This window comes from Schistocerca americana, chromosome 7, assembly GCF_021461395.2.
Source record: "Schistocerca americana isolate TAMUIC-IGC-003095 chromosome 7, iqSchAmer2.1, whole genome shotgun sequence".
NCBI lineage: Eukaryota > Metazoa > Arthropoda > Insecta > Orthoptera > Acrididae > Schistocerca > Schistocerca americana.
In genome coordinates this window covers 571,531,142-571,542,426 of record NC_060125.1, presented here as the reverse complement: position 1 = coordinate 571,542,426, position 11,285 = coordinate 571,531,142, and the positions used below count along the sequence as shown (strand labels likewise).

The 11,285-nt window shown below is 46.7% G+C and overlaps 1 protein-coding gene across 1 annotated transcript; it reads left to right on the top strand.

The window, feature by feature from the left end:
• The first annotated feature begins 1,516 nt into the window (after positions 1-1,516).
• Positions 1,517-11,046, top strand: LOC124623097. The gene is made up of 4 exons (XM_047148887.1): positions 1,517-1,648; positions 7,956-8,092; positions 10,681-10,745; positions 10,958-11,046. Exons 1-4 carry the CDS (start codon positions 1,538-1,540, stop codon positions 11,044-11,046), a joined length of 402 nt encoding a protein of 133 aa, XP_047004843.1. The 5' UTR covers positions 1,517-1,537.
• Positions 11,047-11,285: the final 239 nt, after the last annotated feature.

Genomic DNA, 11,285 nt, shown 5'->3' with positions numbered 1-11,285 from the left:
AATGATGTAGTTCATGAAATAAGTACATGGCTTGTGGAAAATAATTTGATGCTAAATCACAGCAGTAAGACTCAGTTTTTACAGTTTCTAACTCTCAATTCAACAAGAACCGATATTTTGATCACACAGAATGGGCATATTATAAGCGAGACGGAACAGTTCAAGTTCCTAGGCGTTCGGGTAGATAGTAAGCTGTTGTGGAAAGCCCATGTTCAGGATCTTGTTCTGAAACTAAATGCAGTATCTGAAATAAGTGACATTTCAACACGAAAAGTAGTCTACTTCACATATTTTCATACGCTTATGTCATATGGTATTAATTTTTGGGGTAATTCTTCTGATTCAAAAAGGGTATTTTTGGCTCAAAAACGGGCTGTTCGAGCTATGTGTGGTGTAAGTTCGAGAACCTCTTGTCGACCCCTATTCAATAGTCTGGGAATTTTGACGTTGCCCTCACAGTATATCTTTTGTTTAATGTCGTTTGTTGTTAGCAATATTAGCTTATTCCCAAGAGTTAGCAGTTTTCACTCAGTTAATACTAGGTAGAAACACTTCCTTGACTGTTGTGCAGAAAGGAGTGCAGTATTCTGCTGCATCCATTTTCAATAAGCTACCACAAGAACTCAAAAATCTTAGCAGTAGCCCAAACACTTTCAGGTCTAAACTGAGAAGTTTCCTCATGGCTCACTCCTTCTAATCTGTCGAGGATCTCCTGCAAGAGCTAAAAAATTAAGCAAATTCCAGTGTTACATTGTTGATTTTCTTTATTTAAACTTACGACTTGTCGCCTGAATATGTTTTTGTAGTTCATTTTATCTGTTTCTACAATCGTGCTTTAGTTTAATGTATTGACTCGTTCCATGACCATGGAGACTTCTCCTTAATGTGGTCCCACGGAACAATAAATAAATAAATAAATAAAATATAAACAATTTTCAATCTCGCTACGACAACCCTGTGTTCACTAATCTCTGAATCGGTTTTGATGCTCCTTATTAATTCCGGATTATTTGTTGCTAAGAGGTCAAGTATGTTTTCACAACCGTTTACTATTCGTTTGGGCTCATGAACTAACTGCTCGAAGTAATAACACACACTAACATTACGACGTAATTGGGATGAGTCAGCTGCCCCTACCTATGGGTTTTATGTAACCTGTAACGTCTTCAAATACCACATGCCAATTTCCATATTCTATCGTCCGCTATGTCCAGACTATTAGTCCTAGAGGCCGTAGTTTCCGATTTTTTTCGGGAAATACGCAGAAAATTGAGGTACATATGCATTTTTCTTACGTAACTCGAAAAATGTGTCTTCCAGCGGAAGCGTATCCCAGAACAAAATTTGTATACATTAAATTTCCTACAAAAATGCCCTGTTCAGTTCTTCCATAGGACTAATAGTTTTCACATAGTGAGCGAGAGCATATGAAAATCTCGCCTGTGATCTTTGAAGGCTTTGTGGGTTGTGTAGAGGTAGCTGCATATCTTAAATTCCACTCGTTTCTATAAAGAGTGAGCGTTGTTTTTGCCGACAGATGTTTTCACTGCTGCTCCTGGTGCTGCCTTTGCTGGCGGAGGGTGCTTCCACAGAAAGTGTGGGCTGTATGCTGCCAGCTGCCTCCACGGAGAAGTTCTACGTGACTACCGTAAGTTAGCAGCAGTAGAGGAGAGGTAGCATACAAACCTACATAAAATGTATTCGTGGTTACTTCAAACAATGTTAGAAGCAGTTCTTAAATGTCTTTATGACAGTAGGAAATAAGATACATAGTTTATGTAAGAGAGTAGAAAAGTAGTTACAGTAAATTAGCGTCACGCGATCCGTCTTCTTAGAAAGATAATTTCGAACAGAACTCCTTAAAACCGTAAGGAATTTCCTGAGTGGGCAGCAATATCTTACTGAAGTTAAGATCTTGTGTGTGTGTGTGTGTGTGTGTTGGGGTTTATGGGCGCTCAACATCGAGGTCATCAGCGCCCTGACACACAGTAAAAGGAACGAATGTGGAGAGACCTAATAAAACTGAAAAACACACTCAAAGAAAGCAGGAAAAGAGGGAAAATACGACCTGAGAAGGTAAAACCTAAGGTAAGGGATAACATAGCAACAAGAATGACACAGGAAATCGTCATTGTCTGGCCACTTACATATAATATGGGCGAGCTTGTCACACAGGAAACAAGTTAAAATCCCCTCCCTAAAATCTTTGTAAAAACATTTGACATGGCACAGAACTTTAAAACTTTAACCACATTCGTCCGAGTGTTGCCTAAAAGAGTTGGCAGGTCCGCTGGCAAGTCAGCCGCGGCCCGCTGGTCAGAAAATAAAACGCAATCCAATAAAACGTGGCGCACAGTGACCTGGACGCCGCAAGCACCACACATTGGAGGGTCCTCTCGCCGGAGCAGGAAGCCATGCGTCATAGGGTTGTGGCCTATTCGAAGCCGAGTGAGGAGAACCTCGTCCCGTCGATGGGGCTGAAAAGAAGTACACCACACACGCGTTGTGGGCTTGACTAGACGGAGCTTATTGTCAGTCACTTCCAGCCACTCGTCCTCCCACCGACACATGACTCGGGAGCTCAACAGCGAGGTGAGTGCGTTCACGGGGATAGCACACTGAGATACTTGTGGGGCGAGACACGCTTCCTTGGCTGCGAGATCTGCCCTTTCATTCCCAGCAATGCCAACATGCCCCGGAACCCAGCAGAAAGCTACAACCTTCCCCAGTCGCTGTAGTCAGAGGAGGGCATCCTGGATGGTCTGGACTACTTTAACTGCCGGATACAAATGGTGCAATGATTGAAGGGCACTGAGGGAATCGGAACAGACAAGAAATTTAGGAGAGGAAGAATGTCTCATCTGCTCCAGCGCCCGCAAGATCGCAGACAATTCTGCATCAAAGACCGTGAAAGGCGGAGGCAGTCGGACCTTAAGGACACGATCCGGAAAAACAACTGAGCAGCCGACGAAATCCCCTTGTTTCGACCCATCCGTAAAAACCGCTACATAGTCGTGGTGCTCAGATAAAACAGCAGAAAATGCTGCATGAAAAACGGTGGCAGGAGTGCAACCTCTCTTGTACTGCAATAAATCTAAAATCACTCTGGGCCTCTTCAGTAACCAGGGTGGCAGGCGGTTAAAACCCTGGATTTGGGGTTGTACAGACTCCACACCGAGAGACTCTAGAACACGTTGCACACGGATCCCAAATGGCAACGTAGCCCGGGGACGGTGGGAAAAAAGGCGGTCCAGAGGTGGATGGGCAACAAGGCGGTGAGCAGGCGAGCTGGGAGCCGCAAGAAACTTACAAGCCTGGCGCACCAGAAGGAGCTGCCGCCGGATGGTAAGTGGCGGTTCGCCAGACTCAGCACAGAGGCTGGGTACGGGACTGGTCCGATAAGCACCCGTGGCCAGTCGAATCCCAGCATGGTGGACAGCGTCAAGGATCCGCAAATAAGACTGCCTCGCTGACCCATATACTGTGCACCCATAGTCCAGCCGTGAACGCACAAAAGCCCGATAAAACTGAAGGAGACGCGCCCTGTCCGCACCCCAAGACCTGTGGCTGAGGCACTTGAGGATGTCCAGTGCCTTCAGGGATCTGGCTTTCAAGTCACGTAGGTGTGGCAGCCATGACAACCTGGAGTCAAAAATGAGTCCCAGAAACCGCACTGCGTCTCTAAAATGTAGGACAGCATCCCCCATATGCAAGGCAGGCAAAGTAAAAAGACGACGAGAACGATTAAAATGAACACAAACACACTTATCGGCAGAAAACCGAAAACCTGTCTTTGCAGCCCACTCCTCCAACCGCCGCACTGTGAGCTGCAACTGACGGCTCACGGTTGCAACACTGGAGGAGGAACAGAAAACAGCAAAGTCGTCCACAAACAAGGAGCACTGTACTGGACTCCTCACTGTAGACGTTATACTGTTGATGGCTATGGCAAAGAGGGTAACGCTTAAAACACTGCCCTGGGGGACACCGTTCTCCTGCTCAAAGCGATCAGACAGTGTGTTACCAACGCGGGTCCGAAAAAACCGCTGAGACAGGAAAGACCGAATGAAAATGGGGAGGCGGCCACGAAAGCCCCATTGATGCAGTTGTGCAAGAATACAGTGTCTCCAAGTAGTATCATATGCCTTGCTGATATCAAAGAAGATACCGATACAGTGATGCTGACGGAGGAAAGCCTGCTGAATAGCCGCCTCGAGTAGTGTAAGGTTGTCGACTGTGGACCGAAATTTTCGGAATCCACACTGAAAGCGGCTAAGCAGCTGCCTGGTCTCTAGCAGCCAGACCAGACGACGGTTAACCATTCGTTACAGGGTCTTTCCGACACAGCTCGTCAAGGCAGTACCACGATAACTACTGGGACATGTGCGGTCCTTTCCTGGTTTGAGGAGAGGGATGAGGATTGCCTCCCTCCACGAGGTGGGGAAAACTCCTGTCCGCCATATGAGATTAAAACATTCGAGGAGGATTTCCTTTGACGCCGCTGGCAGATGGCGAAGCATGGAGTACCGGATGCGGTCGTAACCTGGTGCGGTGTCAGAAGCCGCAGTAAGTGCCGATTCAAGTTCCCACATGGAGAAAGGGGAGTTGTAGGCCTCAGAATTGTTCGACCGAAAGTCCAACTTCGCTCGTTCGACAGTCGCACGGTAGCGACGAAATGCTGGATCCTGGGTTGCAGTGGCAGTACTTTGTGCAAAATGCTCTGCCAGCGTCTGAGCAATGGCTCTGGGTGTCGTTTGGAGGCATCCCTGGTTCAGGACTGCAGCTATTGGTGGACGGCTACGTTTACCGGAAATCCTCCGGATGGCTTCCCATACTTTTGTGGAACAAGTGGAACGGTTGATGGAGTCCAGGAACTCCTGCCATGACCTTTCCTTGCTCTCTTTAATGACACGGCGTGCCCTGGCTCTCGCGATGCGAAAGGCGGTAAGATTGACTGCTGTTGGGCGGCATTTAAATCGGCGAAGAGCCGCACGCCTGTCCCGGATGGCTGAACGGCACTCATCCGTCCACCAAGGCACAAGACGCCGCTTAGGAGGGCCAGAAGACTGTGGTATGGACAGGTCAGCAGCATGATGGATCACAAGTGTGATGTGATCCACCCATGCCTGTACGCTGTTGTGGCGTTCAAAGACAGCCAATCGAGTGAACAGAGGCCAGTTAGCCCTTCCAACCATCCACGATGCCGGCCTCTGCTCCAGCAATACACCATCCAGGAGATGAATGAGGATGGGGAAGTGATCGCTGGAATGAAGGTCGTCAATGACCTCCCAGTGAACAGAGTCGGTGAGGGCGGGAGAGCAGAAAGATAGGTCAATGGCTGAGAATGACCCAGTAGCGGCAGAGAAATGAGTTGGAGTACCTGTGTTGAGGATGCACAACACTTGAGATGTTAGGAGGCTCTCCAAAATTCGACCTCGAGTGCAAAGAGAAGTGGAGCCCCACAGGACATGATGGGCATTGAAGTCTCCCAGGAGGAGAAAGGGGCGGGGGAGTTGGTCGATAAGATCTGTGAGAGCGTCTAAGGTCATTGCATCCAGAGGGGGTAAATAAAGGGAGCAAACAGTAAGCCTTCGACGGGAATGAATTGCAACTGCAACTGCTTGAAGGTCAGTATCCAGGGGGAGAGCAGAGGAGTGGTGGTCATTATTGACAAACACGGCGACTCCGCCTTTGGCTCTGTCTCCAGTCAGGTCATCTTTGCGATACAACGTATAGCCCCTGAGTACAGGAGCATCAGATGGTTTTAGATGTGTTTCCTGTAAACACAAGCACAGGAGGCGTTGCCGTGCTAGGAGGTGCAGTTCCTCCACATGTGCCCGGAATCCATTCATGTTCCACTGTATAATGGGAGCCATCGATCAGGGTGGGAGGACCTTCAGTCTCACTTTCTGTCGGGGAGGAGAGCCCACAACAGGTGGAGGCTCAGGTTTGGGGCGAGATGATTGCCCCAGTCTGACATCAACCTCCATCGCCTCTGAAGAGGAGTCGAGAGAGACGTCAGAAAGAATGACATCAACATCAGCAGACTGTAGAACTTCAGTCTCCTTGAGCGGTCGAGTCTTCACCTTTGGTTTGGCTTCGATTTCCTGGCAGAGGTGGCAGTGGAGCCAAAACCTCAGAAGCAGTAGGGGGTGTAGCAGCGCTGGGCATTGCACAAGACTGGACCTGGGAAGGGGCAGGAAGTTCCATGACGTCAGCTACCACGGCCTGGTCAGAAGGCCGGGGAGGAGCAGCAGGCTTCACAGGAACAGCAGCAGCACACGTACATTGACAAACGCAGGTGCTAGTGCTGACAGTAGCAACCTCCGTTTGTGTAGCGGTATCAGTTTTCAAGACTGGCTGTTTCAGAACAGAAGAAAAGGAAGCAGCGAACGTGGGCGGCTGCAGGGACTTGTAAATTTTCTTTGCCTCACCGTACGGGATGCGTTTGGTGGTTTTAAGTTCCTGGATCTTCCGTTCCTCAAGGAAAACTCTACATTCCCTACTCCACACAGGGTGATCCCCAGAGCAGTTGACACACTTGGGAGGAGAGGAGCAACCAACTCCCTCATGGGCGGCTTTACCACAGTTCCCGCAAGTGGCTTCCCCTTTACAGCCGAGAGTAGTGTGTCCAAAGCGTTGGCACTTAAAACACCGCATGGGGTTGGGGTAATAAGGCCGTACAGTGAGACGTAGGAAACCTGCCTTCACATGCTCGGGCAATTTGGTGCTGTTAAACGTAAGGATGAACGAGTCAGATTTCAGGAGAGCACCATCCACCCGTTTCAGAACGTGTTGCACGTCGACAATTCCTTCCCGGGACCATTCAGCCTTCAGTTCGTCTAGGGGAATATCAACGAGATCTCGGCAAGTCACAACACCCTTGCTGTAGTTCAAGGTGTTGTGAAATTCAGTCTCAATCGCAAACTCCCCAAGAAATTGTGCCTTCTGAAGGTTCTGGACTTGCTGGAAGTTAGATGTTTCAACCAACAAGGTGCCATTTCGCAAGCGCTTTACAGATTTTAATGTACCAGCAATACCTTCTAAGCCTTTCTGGATGTAAAATGGCGAAACTTTGTCGAAACTCCCATCTTTTCTTTTAATTATAAGAAACACATTCTGCGAAGCAGCATGCGTTCTGTTACTACTACTACCTGAATCAGGAGGACTGGCTACACGAGCCCTCTTGTGAGATTGGGTGTTAGAACCTACCAGCGGCCCACCCTTTCCGCTGGGGGGAGAAGAAGAAAAGTTCGAGGGTTCCATCTCGGTCCCACGAGCAGCTAGGGAACTAGGAGTCCACCTAGACAGAGCCCCGCGTGCCTAGGTAAGCCTTATACAACTGAGGTGCGGCAGACTCCCCAGAGGTCGCCCGCTAACGACTGTTCCACCTCAACAGCCATGCATCTCATCGGCGCGCAGCACACCTTGAGATTGAGGGGTTTTTTATAGAGGTGTATTCCATCCTCGCGACCCGGGCGGTCAAGCCAAGATCCCCATTCCCCGAGACACACAACGTTCCACCGCCGCGCCGCACGGTGGTCGCTGAAGTATGCTCAGAGCTTACGGTGACAGGGGACTGGCGGCGCTTACCAGTCCCCAGCTCAGGAACCCCGGGGTCGTCAAGCCCGTACCCAGCAAATGAATGCTGAGCCCCTGGGGGCAGTTAAGATCTTATATATATGACATAAGTACAAAGTATACCTCAATTACTTGCTGTGATATTGCATATATGTCTACTTCAGTTGTACTGGCGTAGATAAATCCTTCCATGTGTTCGTCCGTTGAGTTAGTATTTCGTTCCACTGAACTTTTTGCAAGAAAAATTTCTTCTTTCATTTTAAGCCCGTATAGTTTCACTTGATCATCGTTTAAAACGTCCACTTTGCACACTAGAGTAGTTAGTGTCACAAGCTTTGAATACTGTACTTACAAGCTCTGTTTTGGATCCACAGGAGGAGAAACCGTGGTATCAGCAGTACCAGTACAAGGTACCCGGCCTGTTTGACCTGGGCTGTGTCACCTACTTCCAGTCGCCTGGAGAGAGCGACACCGAGATGTACCTTACTGGGAACTTCAGCAAGGCGCCTCTGTAAGTTACTACACTAACCTGCTTAATGTTAGCTGGCACATGTCAAGTGATTACAATGGTTAGATTCTGATGGACCGAGTAAATGAGTGATAATTTTCTTGTTTTAAGAAAGTTATACTCGTTACTGTCTGAACGTAACGCATTCTACTGAGAGCAATGTAAATTGATACATGTATTGGTATTAAAATAGTTCGCAAATATTCCAGTACCGGTCCGCAGCTCGTGGTCGTGCCGTAGCGTTCTCGCTTCCCACGCCCGGGTTCGATTCCCGGCGAGGCCGGGATTTTCTCTGCCTCCTGATGACTGGGTGTTGTGGGCTGCCCTTAGGTTAGTTACGTTTAAGTAGTTCTAAGTTCTAGGGCTCTGATGACCATAGCTGTTAAGTCCCATAGCGCTCAGAGCCATTTGAACCATTTTTTCTTCCAGTACCTCTTGTCTAGTGCAGTCTGTGTATTACCGGTTTTAAACTACCAGGAGGTGTTAGTTTGTTTATTAACAGTTTTAATCTGCCAGTGGGCTTCAGTCTGGGTATTTAGATTTCTAGTTCTCTCTGTTGTATCCTGCCTACTCCTCAAATGACGGGTGCCTAGGAAATCTGTTTCTCAGATAGCCAGCCAACACTAGACAACTCAAGAAAATCGTATTAATGATTTTTATTCACAGAAAACCAATGGTAGTACTTAACTTTGAGAATTACAGATGTGTCGCGAGTAAAGCACGACAAACAAACAAGAAATCTCTTCAGTATATACAGTTAGTACAGTGAATGCTTCTATCCACGTTGCTGGTCTTGACGCTTCTCGTAGAACTCACAGAACTGGGCCGTGACCAGTCGGGTGCAGCGCTTATGTTCGATTTGCGTAGAGGTCGCTGCCGTCACGTTGTCGTCCGAGAGAGGGATCGAACCGGGTGCATTTGGCTGACGCCTTCTTCACAGCCCTCTCTGCTCTAACGTCCCCGACCGGCCTGTCGGCGCTTGAATTTACGGTGGAACACTCTCAGTGTATGGAAAATATAAGAAATAAGTTGCTATTTGAAAGTTAAACAACAAATAATGAAAGTGAGGCAGACCATTCAAAAGCGCATCGCATAGAAATAGGTTTTCTGTTTGTCAGCTCTTGTCATCATGTTCGTATGGAGCAGCTGGTGCTGTAAGCAGTTCTGGTCAGAGAATGGTTGTCACGTATGACTTATGAAGTGTACATTGCTACGCGGCCTACTCCTTCCATTGACTGCCGGCCGGTGTGGCCGTGCGGTTCTAGGCGCTTCAGTCTGGAACCGCGTGACCGCTACGGTCGCAGGTTCGAATCCTGCCTCGGGCATGGATGCGTGTGATGTCCTTAGGATAGTTAGGTTTAAATAGTTCTAAGTTCTAGGGGACTGATGACCTCAGATGCTAAGTCCCATAGTGTTCAGAGGCATTTTTTCTTCCACTGACTGCGAAATTCTTCCAAAAATGTTCCGAAATGTACGCAGCCTTGAGAGACGGAACTGGTCTTTTCCGGAATTATCAATGTTTACAGCAACTCTAATGTAGATGTGTTTTGGAAAAAAAAAAGAACACATATTCTATGACTTCAACCGTACATGACTTCAACCGAATATTAAATGCGAGATGATAATAAGTAGGACGATTGTAAACATTGCTAGTACAGTATCTACATTCTTGTAGTGTTTTATTTGCGTACGTGCTTACTTTGTAATACTTTCCTTTCCTTATTGTTTTGTATTTACTTAACATGATTTAAACTGCGAACGAATCGCCGGCATCTGACAACGGTTGAAGATTGAGAAGCATACTCTATGTGGATCACATTTATGCAGGAATCATGATGTTATACAGATAAAGATACCACCAAAATAGGGTCCATTTTTCTGTTTTTTTTTTCAAACTTACAACTTGTACAGGCGATATGTATAGTACTTAAGTGAACCAACATACGTAACTAAGAACATCATTCATAGAGATAGCAGGCGACGTCTGAATGTACGTTGGAATTACTCTGTGATGGAGTGAACACATTTCTGAAATTAGAAGGAGAGCAAAATTGAATGCAGGACAGCGTTATCCGTCCTCCAGGTACGCAACGCAAGCGTGGTATGTTGCGACGGCTTCAGTGAAGTTTGCATAAAAAATATTGGCAGCTCTATCGTTAGAGAATTATTTGCAAAGGACAAGATTTCGGATTTCTGCTCCGGTCCAGTGTGCAATTTTAAGCTGTCACGAAGTTATGTCAGAACTGTATCGTGTTCACATTCATTATCTTACATGATGCGGCACTGTACTAAGCCACTATTTAGTACCTGATAATCGCAATGGCGCTGCCACGCCGTGAAGACTACACCTCACATGATTGTAGATTCGCTTCCTAAGTTCATAAACACAATATAATGAATCACAAAAAAGAAATGCAACACGGCTTTAGTGCAGCACTGTCTTGAAGGATATTGGAGAATGTTAGAGCCGATTTCAACAAAAAGACTGCGCCCTAGAAACATTTTTATATTCTACTATAGAGAATGTCAGTATATTACACATGGGCATGGCATAAACATTTGAACTTACTGGTAATATTCTCTTTTTTCAGCTTTCCCCTCAACAGCCTTGTAACATTCACTGGAAACAAGATGGATAAGGTCTACGAAGGCGTATGTAAGTGAAACTCGCACTTTCATAAACGTTAGATAGTTTTCCGATAGAAGCATAGAGGCCTTTTTATGTTTTTTGGTGTAAGAGAATACACGCGTTGTTTAATGTTATTACTCTGGAGCAACTAGACCTAGACATTGTAGCAAACAGTACTTCTAATTGGCACGATTTGTAGACATGTGCATAAATTGTTACATACTTTTTTCTCTTTCCAGGGAACTCTATACTGAGCGGACCATATAACGTAGTGTACTCGCACAAGGACTTCGTCATTGACCACTACTGTTTTCTGGGATATGGTTAGTCTCTGTCATCTTCTTCTACTAACGAATTCTGAAGTATTTTGTGCGTCATGAAGGAGCAATGACGATTGTTTTTCATTGTCGATGTCTGCTATGGAAATTAAGTTTGTCTTTCCATTTCATACTTTGTGAGAGTATTAAGCTAGCCACAACAACAAACGCCTTCAACGTCCGAAACACTCGCTATCCTTACCGACATTACAAGTCACATGTACACCAAAACGGGACAGACATGGGAAAT